General features: G+C 44.5%; 1 protein-coding gene across 1 annotated transcript in view; it reads left to right on the top strand.

Moving 5' to 3' along the window:
- The first annotated feature begins 889 nt into the window (after positions 1-889).
- The window catches only part of SLC44A4 (solute carrier family 44 member 4), a 56,299-nt gene continuing 38,888 nt past the window's right edge, over positions 890-18,300 (top strand). Inside the window, exon 1 of the mRNA XM_039336630.1 lies at positions 890-1,058. Within this exon, the coding sequence (XP_039192564.1) occupies positions 1,013-1,058 (46 nt within the window). The 5' untranslated portion in view covers positions 890-1,012. The remainder of the gene's footprint in view (positions 1,059-18,300) is intronic.

Raw genomic sequence — 18,300 nt, 5'->3', positions numbered from 1 at the left:
CCTGGGGAGGAAAGCTATGGCAAATCTAGACAGCATACTAAAAAGTAGAGACATCACCCTACCAACAAAAGTACGTATAGTCAAGGCCATGGTTTTCCCAGTTGCAATGTATGGCTGTGAAAGTTGGACCATAAGAAAGGCTGAGCGCCAAAGAATTGAGGCCTTTGAACTATGGTGCTGGAGAAGACTCCTGCGAGTCCCCTGGACTGCAAGGCAATCAAACCAGTCAGTCCTAAAGGAGATCAACCCCGACTTCTCTTTAGAAGGCCAGATCCTGAAGTTGAAACTCAAATACTTTGGCCACCTAATGAGAAGGAAGGACTCACCGGAGAAGGGCCTAATGCTGGGAAAGATTGAGGGCAATAGAAGAACGGGACGACAGAGAATGAGGTGGCTGGATGGAGTCACTGAAGCAGTAGGCGTGAGCTTAAATGGACTCCAGAAGATGGTAGAGGCCAGGAAGGCCTGGCGGAACGTTGTCCATGGGGTCGCGATGGGTTAGGCACGACTTCGCAACTAACAACAACAAAATCCCCGATTGAAAAAAAACAAAACAAAAACCCATCCACGGGCACTTTCAGGGGACGGATCAAACTTACACCCAAAGTTCTTCTCTTTTTCGGGACCCCCAAAGGTCAAGCTGCCGCTTCCGGAATCTGCGGTAGGGAAGGGGGAGGGGGGAAGAAGCGGTGGGTGCAGGGCGATGAGAACAGCTCGGAGGCGCCGGCGCGGAGGGGGTTAAAACGGCCTGGCCGGCAGGGGGCGTGGCCGAGGCTAGCGGCAGGTGAGTATAGCCAGCAGGTGTGTGGCTCGGCGGGAGGCGGGGCGGCGGTGACGTCAGCGTAGGCGGCTCTGTGTGTGGGTGGGTGGAGGGGGGGGGGGAAGCACTGCCAAGCAACAGGTTCCAGTTCAGAATCGCCCCGTTCGGAGTCTTCTCCGCTCGCCTACCGTCACTCCCGGGCTGCGCAGGGGAGGGGGAAGCCGCCTTCTCCCGCTCCTCTCCGGCTTCGAAATGGGGGGCAAAAAGAAAGAAGACAACGAGGCTTCCAGCCAGTACGGTGAGTCCCCGCGGTGGGTCTCAGGCTGCCCCGGGGAGGCTGGGAAAAGCGGTGGGTCGAGGCTGGAGAGTCCAGTGGTTGGAGCAGACCCCAATTTCCAGCCCCTCCGAAATCGTGGGCGCTCCGTCACCGGAGGTTTTTTTTTTAAAGAAGAGACTAGACAGTCACTTGTCTGAAATGGTATAGGTTCCCCTGCTCGAGCAGGGGGCTGGACTAGAAGACCTCCAAGGTCCCTTCCAGCTCTAGCCTATTCTTTTTTTCCCTAGTCTTGAGCGCCGGGAGCGTTGTCTGGCGTTTGAGAAAGGGAGAGCAAGGGGGTTTTTGGAATTAGGAGGATTTTTGAAGGATTTTTTTTTTTTAAAGTTTGAAGTTTTTGCTGTTGGGGAAAATTGACAGCTGACGGCTGGCGTTTCGTCTTGATGCGTTTGTTTGTGCACACGCCCCGTTTTAATTCCTGGCTCTGCTCGCCAGAAACTTCAGAATTGCAACCGGAAAAGAAGAGAGAAACTGTGAATCCAGACTCGGTCTTGGCTGATATCTTTCTTATTTTTATTTCACTTAAAGCAGTTGTGCTCTGGCTATATTCTTCGCCAGGTTTTAGACAGCCGACGAATTTTAATTTTAAGAAACTTCCTACTGGTTTCTTAGTCTACTACAGTACAGGTAGTCCCCGACTTGCACCAGTTTGTTTAGTGACCTTCAATGTTACAATGGCACTGAAATAAGGGACTTACAACCATTTTTCACACCTACGACTGTTGCAGCATCATTACGTGATCAAAATTCAGAGGATTGGCAACTGGTTCATATATATGACCGTTGCTGTGTCCCAAGGTCATGTGATCATCTTTTGAGACCTTCTGACCAGGAAATTCAATGGGGAAGCCAGATTCACTTAACAGTCGGGTTATTAACTTATCAACTGCAATGATTCACTTAACAACTGAAGCAAGAAAGATCGTAAAATGGGGCAAAACTCAATAAATGTCTCATTTAAAGATGGGCTCAATTGTAAGTTGAGGACTGCCTGTTCTTTTGTACGTGTGTGTCTGTGCCTTTGAATCTGCGTTCTGGCAATTTCCTATATACATCTTTGCAGGATTTTTTTTTCTTTTTCTTTTCGTTTTTTTTTTGGCAACATTTTGGAAGTGGTGTGTGTAGGTATGGGTGTGATTACGTGTGTGTGTGTGTCTTTGAGGCAGTGTGGACTCTTGGCAAGTACCTGGATTAGTCCCTGCAGATTTTTTTGGGCAACATTTTAGAAGTGCTATGTGTTTATGTGTGTGACTTTGATTAGTGTTGATTCCTGGCAACTTCCTGGACTTTCTCTGCAGATTTTTTTGGCAAGATTTTGGAAGTAGTGTGTATGTGTACCTTTGAGCCAGTGTCACTGGCAACATCCTGGACGGATCTCTAAAGATTTCTTGGCAAGATTTTGGAAATGACACGTTTGTTCCTTTGATCAGAGTCCTGGCAACTTCCTGGAAATTTCTTGGGAAGGTTTTGGAATTGGTTTGTCCTTGCCTGCTTCCTAGGGCTGAGAGAGAGGGACTGGTCCAAGATCACCCAGCTAGCTTTGAGCCCAAGGCAGGACTAGAATTCACGATCTCCTGGTTTTTTAGCCTGTGCCTTAACCACTATACCAAACTGGCTCTCTGCATTTTGAAGTGAGAAGGCAAATGTCGTTATATTTATTTTTTGTTCCCCCTTTATTGTATATCAAACATAACTTGATTGTATATCAAACATAACTGATGAAGATTCTCAGTCATCCAGGGTACAGTTGTCTGGAAGCTGAATCATGGCAACTGGACAACATTTTTGTTTCAAATGTTTTGCAGCCAAGTATTTCAAACAAAAAAAGAAAAGTCGGTCATGGGGACCTTAACCAACTTGCTCAGATTGAAGAAACTACTTGGATAAGTAGCAAAACTTTTCAGACAAGGAAAGTTGGTTAGGGGGAACAAAACTTTAAACAAAGAAGAAAAGTCCAGTTGCCATGACTCAACTTCCAAACGTGCCTAGTGCTACTTCCTTCTATTTTCCCCACAATCACCACCCAGCGATTAATTGGGCTGAGAGAGAATGAATCACCCAAAGTCACCTAGTTGGTTTTACGTGCCTAAGGTGGGACTTGAACTCACGGTCTTCTGGTTCCAAGACCTGAACCTTTACCACTAGACCAAACTGGCTCTGCATAGCAGAACATAAGGTTGGTTTGCAGAAGGATTTTGACTTCCATCTCTGGTGCTTTCGGCATGATCCTTTCTGTCAGTCAGAATGCGTTTGATCCTTTCTGTCAGTCAGAATGAAACCTTCAGGGCTAAACTGTTTGGTGAGTTGACCCTCGTGAAAATATATCGGAATGCAAGACTCCTTTTAAGCCCAATTCATGAGGCACAGGATCAGTGTTAATCACCGAGAAGAGTTTACCTGTTATTCTTGACCATTTAGAAATTCTAGAGCAGGGGTCTTCAAACCTGGCCCTTTTATGACTTGTGGACTTCAACTCCCAGAATTCCTCAGCCAGGCACGCTGGCTGAGGAATTCTGGGAGTTGAAGTCCACAAGTCATAAAAGGGCCAGGTTTGAAGACCCCTGTTCTAGAGAACATTCATAGTTTGGGTTATAGATTTAGACAGACATTTGTCCCCCAAACTCCTAGACATTTGTCCCCCTGGTCCTAGACATTTCATTACCATACTAGATAACATCTTCAGTGGGATTTGGGGTGAAGTGCCTTGTTCGTCTATATAGGTCCTGGTGGTCAATAAGTCTTGTGATTCAACCAGTCACATCACCAACCGACCATCCAATTCTTGACTAATGTTTCTCAGCCTCAAGTCCAAGATGTATGGACTTCAACTCACATCTGAAAGTAACTGAGATCGAGAAATGCTGTTCTAACTATGAAGGGATGATCGTTGATGGTTTGTTCCTAAGCACAATTATTTGGGTTCACCCAACCCAACCCACTGAGAAAAAAACTAAAGAAATTGAATGATGTATCTTGGTAATATTATGCAATATTATGCCAGACATATCAAACTGAAGGTACATAAGGGAGGTAAAAAACTCAACATAGTGGTTGTACTTATGTGATCAAAGCCACATTCATTTTACACGCATCATGTATGTTAGGAGCAGAGCTTGAACTGTGCAGTTGCAGCCACCATCTTGACTTTTCCCCCCTCCCTCTGAAGATACCTATATCTTTTCTTCATATGAAACTTTATTAAAGTTTTTCGAAAGTAAAAAAATAAAGCTGACAGTCAAGAAGGAAAATAGAAAAGAAACCATACTTTTACCTAAAAATTCTTGAACTGAAATACATATATTAATTCAAAAAATGTTGAAGGTCAATATATACAATTTGGACCAGAGAGACTTTTCGTTAAGCTGATGGAGAAAAGTCTGGAAAAATTCCATGGTGTTTAGTTCTTAACGCAGGTTGTCCTCGACTTACAACAGTTCATTTAGTGACTGTTCAAACTTACAATGGCACTGAAAAAAATGACTGATGACTGTTTTTTGTACGACCATTGCATCATCCTCGTGGTCATGTGATCAAAATCCAGATGCTTAACAGCTGTTCATATTTATGACAGTTGCAGTATCCCGGGATCATGGGATCACGTTTTGGGACCTTCTGACAAAGTCAATGGGGAAGCCAGGTTCACTTAACCACCGTGTTACTAATTTAACTACAATGATTTGTTTAACAACTGTGGCAAGAAAGGTCATGAAATGGGGCAAAGCTCATTTAACAAATGTCTCACTTAACAACAGATGTTTTGGGCTCAGTTGTGATCTCCCTGTATGTGACAATGGGAGCAGGACTTTGATGTGCCCAACAAAGGCTTCTACAATGGAGAGATGGTTGGTAAAACTGATGGAGTCAGCTGGAATGGTGGAATTGCAGCTTGGATTAGAGAAAAGACATTGACTAAACTTAGTATCAAATGGAAGTCCAGCTTGGACTTTTTGCAAAAAAAAAAAAAAAGAGAGAGAAATGTGAAATCATAATTTATGGATTTGAATCATAGTAATATAAATTCTTTAAAAAATGAATGTACAATTGTGGAGTCAAAGTTGAACTCAAGTTTTATTTATATCTGCTAGAAGTCAAAAGTCATTTTTTCTATATTTGGGGGGGGTTGCACTTCTTTTTTTTTTGTATAGATTTTATTAGTTTTTATAGGGTTAGGGATAAGGTAGCGTCGGGGTTAGGTTGGGATTTAGGTTAGGGTTGGGGTTGGGGTTTTTCCAAATAACATTTTCAATATTTAGCAAACAGCATAATGTCTGGGTACATGTATTTAACAATAATAGATATAGTTTATTATAAACAATATGTTAATTCATCACTCAGTAGCCTTCTTCTTGCTAATATATATTCAAAATTACATATTACGTTCCTTTCTCTCTGACACTGACTAAATTTACTATCAATTGGAAGTCCCGTTTGGACTTTTTGCAAAAAAACAACAGAAAAATGTGAAATAATTTATGGATTTGAGTATTAGTAATATAAATTCTTTAAAAAATGGAATGTGCAATTGTAGAATCAAAGTTGAACTCAAGTTTTATTTATATCTGCTAGAAGTTGAAAATCATTTTTTCTATATTTTGGTTTCTTTTTTTTCTTTTTGCACTTCTATCAGATACCTATCTTTTACTGCAGTTACAGGTAGTCCCTGATTTACAACCACAACTGAGCCCAACATTTCTGTTGCTAAGCGAGGCATTCATTGTGTTTTGCGCCATTTTACGGCCTTTCTTGCCACACTTGTTAAGTGAATCACTGTAGTTCAGTTACTAACATGGTTGTTAAGTGGATCTGGCTTCCCCACTGACTTTGCTTGTTCAGAAGATTGAAAATGTTTATCACATGATGCAGGGACACTGCAACCGTCATAAGTATGAGTCAACTGCTAAGCCTCTGAATTTTAATCACGTGACCCTGGGGATGTTGCAAGGTCATAAATGTGAAAAACGACCATAAGTCACTTTTTCCAACCCTAACTTCAAACAGTCACTAAACAAACTACCAGGACTACTGATAGTTAATTCTCTGATTCAAGACTTTCTATGATGGGGGCTCTTTAGTATCATTTTTTTTTCCAAAATAAAGCTAGTCTTCTAGTTGATTCTGCTAAAAGGGACCCTGGAAGATCTACTCAAAATTCCTCTCCTAACGGCCTCATGATTTCAAAAACTGGCTGTGTGGTTATTAGGTTTCCATACGCAACAAAGATAACTTCCTCATTGAGGCAGCTAAGTCTTCCGAACTAATCCTAGATCCCGCAAATTCTTCTGTTGAAGCTCCCTTTAGGTAAATTGGCTAAGGACCCCGGGGAAAAATACCAGTCAGGTGTCTTGGCAAACACCTCCAAGATTTGATCTTGTTGACATTCTGATTGTACTACCATAGGAATTAGTGGTGACATCTTTTTGAAGGTCTTTTGCCATAGAAAGCACCTGGGTGTGAGAAAATGAGGAAGTCTGTAAGATTGCCCGCATGTAAAAATAAAAGTCAATAGGAATGAGAAACTGTTCTTGATGAACTGAGGGACACAATATAAGAAAAGTCAGCAGTCAATTTGAGGTAATAATTTACTTTTATAATGTTTTGTGAGTGTCTTAGACAAGCGTTCCGCATGTTTATCTTGAATTTATTCTTTGTCACCTTTCCCGGTTGGTCTAAAATTAGACTTGCAATCATGTGGGGAAGAAAACAAAGTCTAATCTCACACTAATTGTTTCCCAGAAAACAAGATTGGCCAACCGGAGGCCATGGGATTTTATACGGGCCACGTCAAATCAGCCATGGGGGGGGGTAGGTAGGATGGGCGGGTAGATGTCAAAAAAGCCAGGATAAAGCCCCATATTCCCCTTTAATGGCCATTGCACATGTTTGACAAAATGGGAGGGAGGGGGGGAATGGTTTCAGTCACACCATCCTGGGCATCAACTTGACTTCTTTGAATTGCAGACATTCCTAGGATGCTGGAAGGAGGAGAGGCAAGGGGAGGGAGGGAGGGAGGAAGGAAGGGGAGGGAGAAGGAGATGGAGGGAGGGAGGGGGAGGGAGGGAAGAAGGAAGGAAGGAATGAGAGGGAGGGGGAGAGGGAAGGAGGGAGGAAGGAGGGAGGGAGGAAGGAAGGAAGGAAGAGAGGGAAGGAGGGAGGAGGGAAGGAGGGGAAGGAAGAGGAAGGAAGGAGAGGGAAGAGGGAAGGAGGGAAGGAGGAAGGAGATGTAGGGAGAGAGGGAGGAGGAGGAGGAGGGGGAGGAAGGAGAGGGAGGGGGGAGGGAATGAGAGAGTAAGGAAGGAGAGGGAGGGAGGGAAAAAAGGAAAGGAGGAAGGAAGGAAAGGGAGGAGGAGGGAGGGAGGATGAACGAACGAACGAGAGAGAGGGAGGGAGGGAGAAGGAGATGGAGGGAGGAGGGGAGGAGGGAGGGAGGAGGAGGGAGGGAGAGGAAGGAGGGGGAGGGGGGGAGGAAGGAATGAAGGAGAGGGAGGGAGAGGGAAGGAAGGAGGGAGGGAGGAAAGAGATGTAGGGAGGGAGCGAGGGAGGGAGGAGGGGAGGGAGGGGGAGGAAGGAAGAAAGGAAGGAGAGGGAGGGGGAGGGAAGGAGAGAGTAAGGAAGGAGAGGGAGGGAGGAAAAAAGGAAAGGAAGAAAAGGAAGGAAGGAAGGAAGGAAAGGGAGGAGGGAGGAAGGAAGGAAGGAACGAATGAACGAACGAGAGGGAGGGAGGGAGAAGGAGATGGAGGGAGGGAGGAGGGGAGGGAGGGAGGGAAGAAGGAAGGAAGGTTAGGAAGGAAGGAGAGGGAAGGAGGGAGGGAGGGAGGAGATGTAGGGAGGGAGCAAGGGAGGGAGGAGGGAAGGGAGGGGGATGAAGGAAGGAGAGGGAGGGAGAGGGAAGGAAGGAAGGAAGGTTAGGAAGGAAGGAGGGAGGGAGGAAGGAGATGTAGGGAGGGAGCGAGGGAGGGAGGGAGGAGGGGAGGGAGCGAGGAAGGAAGGAAGGTTAGGAAGGAAGGAGGGAGGGAGATGTAGGGAGGAAGCGAGGGAGGGAGGAAGGGAGGGAGGGGGAGGAAGAAAGGAGGGAAGGAGAGGGAGAAAGGAAGGAGAGGGAGGGAGGGAGGGAGGGAAGGAGGAAGGAAGGAAGGTTAGGAAGGAAGGAAGGGGAGGGAGGGAGGGAGGGAGGAAGGAAGGAAGGAAGGAAGGAAGGAAGGAAGGAAGGAAGGAAGGAAGGAAGGAAGGAAGGAAGGAAGGAAGGAAAGGCTTTAAACTACAATTAATTTACTTTGGGGACACACAATTCTATTTTAAAAGCGAATCAACTCAACTTTCTTTCCCCAAACTTAGAAAGAAAGAACCATTAGCCCTAAGCGCTTTGCATCATTGTGTCACCTAGGTCAGCCCAATATATACGTATACATACGTATACATGAACACCAAGGACATGAGGGATCCTTGGCGCTCTCTGAGCTTGCTTGTTTTCTTGCAGTAGTTTCTAGACACACCCACCCACACATACTTTAGATATCACATGATTGATAGCCTTGAGGCTACTTGCTGAACATGCCTCAGGAGATGTGAAATAGAAGTCAAATCTTAGGGACATGAACAAGTTCAAGCCTTAAATTCTGAGATTTTTCAAGGAGAATTTTCTCCTGTACAAGGATGGGTGGGAACTTTCCTGCCGGGCAACAAACACGAGGGGAAATGGCACAGGCGCTGCCATGTTGCCTAGCTCTGTCTCTGGGAAACCCCTTCAACATCTTAGCTGCTCTTTGGGATCATTTTTGACATTCCCATCAAACTCCAGCAATGTTGACCTGACACGTTGAAAGACACACCAGCCCTTTGTTTTTCACAATGTGTTCTTTGGAACCCTGTCTGGATCGCTAATTTATAGTTTGGTGTGTTTTGCCAGCATAGGAAATTGGTTCATTGGGTTGGGTAAACTGTGGTTAAGTTAATGTTGGAGAAACATCATGCAGACATCATGCTAAAATGGGTCAAGGCCCGTTTTTTTTTTCTCTTCTTTCTAACTGAAGAGGCAAGATGGCCACCCTAAAGCAATGTTGCCTGTATGAGCTGGAGACTACAGGTGGTCCTTGATTTACGGCTATAATTGAGCCCAAAATTGTTGCAGCTAAGCAGGACAGTTAAGTGAGTTTTGCCCCATTCGACAGCCTTTCTTGCCACAGTTGTTAAGTGAATCACTGCAGTTGTTAAGTTGGTAATGTGGTTGTTAAATGAATCCAACTTCCCCCTTGACTTTGCTTATCAGAAGGTAGCAAAAGGAAGGAAGGAAGGAAGTGTCCTGAGCTGTTGTGTCCTGAGCCTGCAAAAGCAGGCTCGGGACGTTGCATTGGTCCCGGGCATTCCAAAAGCTGCCCGGGACCAGACAGAGCAGCGCCGGCCTTGTGTGCATGCGCAAGGCGCGAAAACACTCTGTTCCTATTGGTTGACACTGTCCGGGCTTCTGGCCATATAAAAAGGCCTACGTGCCTTTTGCTTTTGCTTGGTTGTTGTAGAAGGAGAATAAAGTGTTTGTTCAGCATCGCCATGTGTCTTCATCATTCGCACGCGAACGAAGTACACAACAGTGATCACATGATAAGGTAACCTTTATTGTCATTTTTTACCATGAGCACCGGCCCACATTAAAAATGAAATTCTGTTGCCTGCTCTCCAAAGGAAATATATATCTACCCATACACATACATAACACCCATATGCACATGCTATACACACACACACACACACACACACACACACACACACACATATCTACACCCATACATATATATATACATATAAATATTAATCACTGTCCGTTTTGAATACATAGTGGAAAGAGGAAACATAAGAGTTCACAAGGGTGATGCTATACATGACCCGGGACACTGCAACCGTCAAAAATATGAACCACGTATCAATCATCCAAATTTGTATCATGTGACCCAGGAATCTGCAATGGCTGTAAGTGTGAAAAACAGTTATAAATCATTTTTTTCAGTCTGTTGTAACTTCATATGGTCACTAAACGGATAGTTTAAGTCAGCGATTACCTGTACTTAAATTTCAAATGTGCTCCCTCTTGGGAAACTGGATGCCTTCACACATTTTATTAACTTTAATGGCCAAAGAATAAGGGTAGGTAGAGGGTTGAAAATGTCAAAATGGGTGTCACAACTAAATCGACCCCTTTTTTGTTCGTGTTGAGACTCTTTAGGCTCCCCTCTACCAGGATACATTTTCAAATACCTCTTGTTCCCAGTTATATCATCACTGGTGAATTTGTTTCTCTTAAAGTTTGTGTATGTGTTTAGTTTCCTCAGATGTATTTAAAAAAAAAAAAACTTCTTCCAAATGCTTCTCAGATTCATGATTTCTTAAAACGGACGGTTCTGTAGTAGCTTTGGAACAACTACCAGACAATTCTTCCATCTCCACCTTTGGGCCAAGGGGTTGCATGTCCTTTAGAGGATGGATGGGTGGGAGGGATGATGATTCCATGGAAACTGACCAATATGTTTGATCAGAAGGGTGCAGCCTGACAAGCGGGAAGGAAAGGAGAGAGCAGAACAAGGAAATGGAGCAAAGCAAATAAGAATAATTGTTACGGATTATGTTTCATGGTTGTTTATGTAATAAACAGGAAGCAAAACTCAGCAAAGTGCACTTGGCTGACCCCCAGTTTGTGCCCTCCAGAAGTGCTGGAGTTCAGGTCCCATAATTCTCAGCAGGTCTAGAGGGTACAAGATTGGAAAAGCAAAGTGAGCCCACTCCCTTGATTATCTCTTCAATTAAGAGCAACGATCCAAATGCTATGATCTTAATTGAGATCACTAAGGACTGAGGTGGAAGGCAAAAATCACAAAACTCCGTCTCACTTGTTTTGGCCATGTCATGCGGTGGAATTCACCGGAGAAAAGTAATTGTGTTTGGAAGAGTTGGTGCTAAAAGGAAACCAGGCTGTTAAAGAACACAGTGGCTGGACACCCATCACAGCTGATACCAGCCAGATGTGGGAAAACTCAAAGGAGTAGTGCAAGATTGGAAGATGTGGAGAGACCTGGCCCATAGAATTGCCAACAATTGAACATGACTGAATGGATATCATTATTATGGATGGGTGAGTGGATGGATGGATGGATCTACTAAAGCAGTGGTGGCGAACCTATGGCACACGTGCCAGTGGCGGCACTCAGAGCCCTCTCTGTTGGCACGCATGCCACCGCTGCCAGCAGCAGGTCCATCAGGCCGCCACTGCTGCCCAGAGCAGGAGCCCCGCCCAGCACAAAGAAGGTGAAGCGGCCGACTAGCAAGTGGTAGAGCAGAGGTCACCAACCATTGTCGAATGGTGGACTGGAAAAAAAGGGAGGGGGAAGCATTTTACATGCGTGCATGTGTGCATGCGGGCACGGGACCGCAAGCACGCACGCACTGCAAATGGGGCGGGGCTAGTGCCTACATGATACTCACTAGCCCCGCCCCGTTCCTGCATGGTGCACCGCCTGGTATTTGCATCCTGTGGTGCGGTCGCGGCCATTTTTGCACCTTGCAGCATGGTGGCCCATTTTTGCGCCCCCGGTTTTTGCATGCCAGAGGCGGCACTCAGAGGCGCCTCCTTGCCCCCCCCCCCCGAGGGCACCACAATGCTGATGCAGCCCTGGCACTTTGCACTAAATAAGTGGGGTTTGGATTGGGGTTTGGGCACTCAATCTCTAAAAGATTCGCCATCACTGTACTAAAGCTTCTGCAAGCTGGGGGTCTGCCCATAGACATGCTGATGGAGAACTGGGGAAGTCTACCACTGATCCGCCCTCAGTCCTTCATCCTGCACTTCAAAGACATAAACTTGGAACTTACACCTTGGCTTATCTAACCTGGCAGTTACTGGCTATGGAATGAAACTTGAGCACTGGCTTAGTTCCCAGTGTAAAAGACCTTTGCTGTGGATCTGCATGATAGGGTAAAGCAAATCTTCCGTAGCTAGGGAGCAAAAACACCCTCCGAGAAAGACCAGGACTATAGCTATCATCTTGTTTACAATGAGAATCAACTGGATTAGATGCATTGTATGCCATGTTTATTCAATAAGCTACAGCTCTTCACGCAATATGCTAAGACATAAACTAGAGTTTCTGAACCATGACAACAAAAAAAAGCCACACCATATAGATCAATGCAGCTTCTGAGCCCAGCCAATGTGGTGTGCCTTACATATAATCACACATATGACAATACAAGTAGTCCTTGATTTACAACATTTCATTTAGTGACCATTTGAAGTTATACTGCAGTTCACATTGCTGAACTTGAAGACCGTATGAACCATAGTACAACCCTGAAAATGCACTGAAAAAGTGGCTTATGGCCGTTTTTCACACTGACGACCGTTGCGGGCATCCCCAGGGTCACAGGATTAAAATTCAGACACTTGGCAACAGGCATGTATTTGTGATAGTTGCAATGTCCCGGGGTCATGTGTTCACCTTTGGCGACCTTCTGACAAGCAAAGGCAATGGGGGAAGCCAGATTCACTTAAAAAACATGTTACTAACTTAACAGCTGCAGTGATTCACTGAACAACTGTGGTAAGAAAGATTGTAAAGTGGGGCAGACTTAAACAACTGTCTCTTAGCAACAGAAATCTCAGGCTCAATTGTGGTCATAACTCGAGGACTACCTGTAATGCTATTGCTATTGTTTAATAACTGAGGGCCAGAAATGGCTGATCTTCTGTTGTTACGAAGAGAAGGATGAGGGGGGACATGATAGCTGTATTCCAATATCTCAGGGGCTGCCACAAAGAAGAGGGAGTCAAGCTACTCTCCAAAGTGCCTGAAGGCAGGACAAGAGGCAACGAATGGAAACTAATCAAGGAGAGAAGCAACCTAGAACTAAGGAGAAATTTCCTGAAAGTCAGAACAATTAACTAGCGGAACAACCTGCCTCCAGAAGCGGTGAATGGTCTAACACTGGAAGTTTTTAAGAAGAAACTGGACAGCCATTTGTCCGAAATGGTATAGGGTTTCCTGCCTGAACAAGGGGTTGGACTAGATGACATCCAAGGTCCCTTCCAACTTTATCATCATTATTATTAAATAATCATGAAACTAAATGACACTATTAAAATCTACTTTGTTGGATTCCTCCTGACTTGCTGTAGTAAAAACATTTTTTTTTTTTAAACACACCCTGTTCTTGAAACACTCATCCCAGAGTTTAACGATTACCCGAAATTACCTCGTGGAATAAGGCCTAAGGACTGCATCTCTGCAAGAGCGATCCTTTCTTCATCGTAGCTTTACTTCCTGGTTAGATAAGTTATTTCTCAGCTACTAGTATTGGTTATTATTACTTGCCTTAGGCATGAAAGCTGGCTGGGTGAGTTTGGGCCAGTCCCTCTCTCTCTCTCAGCCCAACCAACCTCACAGGACTGTTGTGGGGAAAATAGCAGAGGAAGAAGTATTGGGTATGTTCACCTGCCTTGGTTATTTATAAAAACAATGAAGGCAGGATATGTATGTGTATGTGTAAATAAATAAATAAATAAATAAATAAAAGTAATAGCACTTAGGCTTGTATACTGCTTCACAGTGCTTTACAGCCCTCTCTAAGCAGTTTTACAAAGCCAGCATATTGCTTCCCCTTCCCCTCCAACAATCTGGGTCCTCATTTTACTGACCTGGGACGGATAGAAAGCTGAGTCAACCTTGAGCTGGTGAGCCTCGAACTGCCGAACTGCTGGCAGTCGGCAGTCAGCAGTCAGCAGAATTAGACTGGAATACTGCACTCAAAAGAATTGAGGCCTTTGAACTATGGGGCTGGAGAAGACTCCTGCGAGTCCCCTAGACTGCAAGGCGATCAAACCGGTCAGTCCTAGGGGAGATCAACCCTGACTGCTCTTCAGGAGGCCAGATCCTGAAGTTGAAACTCAAGTACTTTGGCCACCTAATGAGAAGGAAGGACTCACTGGAGAGGAGCCTGATGCTGGGAAAGATTGAGGGCAATAGAAGAACGGGACGACAGAGAATGAGATGGCTGGAGGGAGTCACTGAAGCAGTAGGCGTGAGCTTAAATGGACTCCAGAAGATGGTAGAGAACAGGAAGGCCTGGAGGAACGTTGTCCATGGGGTCGCGATGGGTCGGACACGACTTCGCAACTAACAACAACAACTGCATTCTAACCACTGCGCCATCATGGCTCAGAGCTGCCAATCACAGCCAATTAAGAAAATAGATGTACTATATATACCGGATTAGGCAAGTATGGCCTCTTTACGATCTGTGGACTTCAACTCCCAGAATTCCTGAGCCAGCTGGAATGTGAGGCAACATTAAAAACTGAATATGTGATGGCATTGGCTTTCCTCTTTTCTGAGTTTCTTTCCTTAAGAGGAAATGCCTAGTAAATTTGCATTTATAATGCACATAGAACAGTTTAAATATGCTAGCCTGGAAATGCCTTCCTTGTTCTCTGGTATATAAAAGAACCCATAATAAAACCACAAAACTAACAATGCCACGTCGTGGATGGGTTGGGGCGAAACCTTTGTATTTATTGTAAAGAAACTAAGCTACAGTAGTTAAAGCTTAATTTATCTGTTTTAATATTATAATGTTTCAGATTTTAATATTTGATGTTTTAATCCTGTAATTGTTCTGTTTACATTGACAGCTGCGCAGAGTTGCTTGGTAGACAAATGGGTGCCATACAAATTTAATAAACAAACAAATATATAAATAAAGATGCAGTGCTCCATTGCCAATTTATTTGGTGTGCTACAGTTGTGCGAGCGTGTGACAAACAAGGTAGTCCTCGACTTACCAGCGCAATTTAGCCCAACATTTCTGTTGTTAAGCAAGACAGTTGTTAAGTGAGCTTTGCCCCATTTTACAACCTCTTTTGTCCCAGTTGTTAAGTGGATCACTACAGTTGTTAAGTTAATCTGGCTTCCCTATTGACTTTGCTTGTAGGAAGGTCGCAAAAGGTGATCACCTGATCCCAGGACACTGCAACCGTCATAAATACATGCCTGTTGCCAATCATCTGAATTCTGATCACGTGACCATGGAGACGTTGCAATGGTTGCAACTGTGAAAAACAGTCAAAAGTCACTTTTTCAGTTCTGTTGTAATTTTGAACGTTCGCTGAACGAATGGTTGTAAGTCAAAAACTACCTGTAGTAAATTGCTAGTCAGTCCCATGCAGTTTGATCCAAGCATGAAAAGCGAAGGATATTGCTTGGGAAGCATTCAAATCAACATTTAAAACTGGAATGGATTTCTTGTCTGGGCATATCAGATTGACAGAGAAGGAGAAAAAAAACAGAACCTGCTACAAAACCTACAATGATGTTGGGAATATGTAAGTCCTGCAAAGGCTTCACTAACAGTTGGGGTTTTTTTTGTGGAAAAACCAACCTGGGTCTGTTGCCCCACAGAAAACTCAGCATCTGGCCTCAGCACTCTGCATTCAAGGGGGAGAGAGAAACAGAGGCCTTTGTTAGATCTTTTCATTCTAGGAATGTGGAGTGTCAATTACTGGGAATGGCCTCCGGATCAACTCTCTACTATCTTTAAAGACGCTACACTAGAGAGAAGGCCTCTTTCTGGCCTGCCAAACCATAAACCGCTCTAGGCCTCCCTTAAGGGGGATGGAGTTCAAGCTATTTAAGTCTGTCGCTTAGGAATTCCAAAGCTGTAGGCTAGCTGATTGAGAATGCCGTGAACAGCCAAGACAATAAATGGATGGATCATCAAATAATCCCGGTGTTTTCACTCAAGGCACAAATGACCAAGCTCAAATTATCCGACTTTGGACATCTTATGCACAGATCTGCAGCTGCAGCCATAAAAGAAACCAACCGAGTCTTAGGCTGCATTAACAGAGGGATAAAATCAAGATCATGTGAAGTGTTAGTACCACTTTATTGCACCTTGGTAAGGCCACACTTGGAATACTGCATCCAGTTTGGGTTGCCACAATAAAGATGTTGAGACTCTAGAAAGAGTGCAGAGAAGAGCAACAAAAATGATTAGAGGACTGGAGGCTAAAACATATGAAGAACGAATGTAGGAAAGGGTATGTCTATTCTAATGAAAAGGGCTAGGGTTGACATTATAGCAGTCTTCCAAAATTTGGGGGGTTGACACAAAGAAGAGGGGGGGGGTCAACCTCTTCTCCAAAGTACTTGAAGGTAGGACGAAAAGCCATAGATGAAACTATTCAACTGTGTCAAAAGAAAACAGAAGTAAAGGAGAATGACACTATTACTCCAAAGCAAATTATGTGAATGAGGCCATGAAGATGATGTCCCCAGGACTTGTTTGCAACCAATACTTGTAGACTATAGGACCTGTAACTCTCAGAAATTTGACCTGGATGGAACTAGCCCTCGACCACTGGAATGAGCGAGCATTGTTGATGGGAAACTCAACCATTGTTTGAGCCTGTTGTATGAACACAGGGAGGTGTCTTTCACATGTAGAGATTCACAGTAGGAGGCAACACCTGGCTGGTATTAAGTTGTGAATGCTCCAACACCAGTGGTGGGATTCATCCAGTTCGCACCACTTTGGCAGAACCGGTAACTAATTTTTTGTTGCCCAGGCCCAGAATGGACTTCCGGAAGTGGCATCCACACAGAGAATTGGTTGTTCACATATTTGAATCCTACCACTGTCCAACACTGGAAGTGTTTAAGAAGAGATCGGACAACCATTTGTCTGAAATGGAATAGGGTTTCTTGCAGGAGCAGGGGGTTGAACTAGAAGACCTTCAAGGTCCCTTCCAATTCTGTATTCTAAGTAGTTTGTGCTTGCATGGATTACTGCTAGGAAATCCCAGGGCTGGGAGACAGACAGGGAAGATTTTAAAAAGTCTTAGAAAAGGGCAGTGGCAAGCTACTTCTGTAAAGTTGCCAAGGCAGTGACATGGGCATGTCTATCAAGTCCAGGTAGTCCTCGACTTACTGCCACAATGGAGCCTGAACTTTCCGTTGCAGAGCGAAACATTTGTTAAGTGAGTCTTGCCCCATTTTACGACCTGTCTTGCCCCAGTTGTTGAATGAATCATTGCAGTTGTTAAGTTAGTAACACGGTTGTTAAGCGAATCTAGCTTCCCCATAGATTTTGCTTGTCAGAAGATCGCAAAAGGAGATCACGTGACCTCGGGGACACTGCCGCCATCATCATTATGAGCCAATTGCCAAGCGTCCGAATTTGGATCGTGTGACCGTGGGGAAGCTGCCGCCGTTGTAGGAGTGAAAACCAGTCTCATAAGCCACTTTTTGCAGTGCCGTGGTAACTTTGAACGGTCACCAAACAAATGGTTGTAAGTCAATGACTACTTGCAACCTGGAGTCAAGATCAAATTGGAGGAAAATTTTGAAGGAGGTTGCATCAGGAGGCCCACCCATGCCCAGTTCCATCCTATTGGGACTCATCAGATGTTATTTTAAGGGGTTCAAACCCTCACCTCAGTATTCAACTCACGAAGTTTTGTGCTTCAGGTGACTATGTACAATGCATGAGCTTTGGAGCTCTTCAAGTCCTGGTCCTCAGTGATTGGAGGAGGTGATATAGAGATGCTCTCTGAGGGGTATCTACACACAGCTTTACCATAAGCCAGGGGTACACAAGCTTGGCTCTTTTATGACTCGTGGACTTCAACTCCTAGAATTCCTGAGCCAGCCATGCTGGCTCAGGAATTCTGGGAGTTGAAGTCTATGAGTCATAAAAGAGCCAAGGTTGCCTATCCCTGCCCTAAGCTCTCAGAGCAGAGATACAGGTGTTACCTTATGTTGTGGCCCCACTGTGGGGTTCTCTATAACTTTCTGGAGGGAGGGGAATTCCTCAGTCTTTACACAGTGGATATCCTGTGTGGGGTTTTCATTTGTACTGACTAGCAGAAGACACCATGGGGGAACTTTCATCCCATTGGGACTCATCATTTGTCAAATAGTCAGCTAAGTCTTTAGAGTGGATTTGGCATTTTTCTCCACCTATCGAGTGCTTTCCAAGGACCTGAGATAGGCAGATGTTAATGTTTGATGGTGTTAAACATATCATTGCAGGTTGTAAGCTGTTCCAAATAAATATACCTTTTGCAATTGACCGATGGTGATTTTGTCAATGCCGAGGATATTATGATTATTTCTTCTTCTTCTTCTTCTTCTTCTTCTTCTTCTTCTTCTTCTTCTTCTTCTTCTTCTTC

Source organism: Crotalus tigris, unplaced genomic scaffold (assembly GCF_016545835.1).
Source record: "Crotalus tigris isolate CLP2741 ecotype Arizona unplaced genomic scaffold, ASM1654583v1 scf7180000017666.379230911805:20528666, whole genome shotgun sequence".
Taxonomy (NCBI): Eukaryota; Metazoa; Chordata; class Lepidosauria; order Squamata; family Viperidae; genus Crotalus; species Crotalus tigris.
Note: the sequence above shows the minus strand (reverse complement) of the source record. Positions and strands in the feature narration are given on the sequence as shown.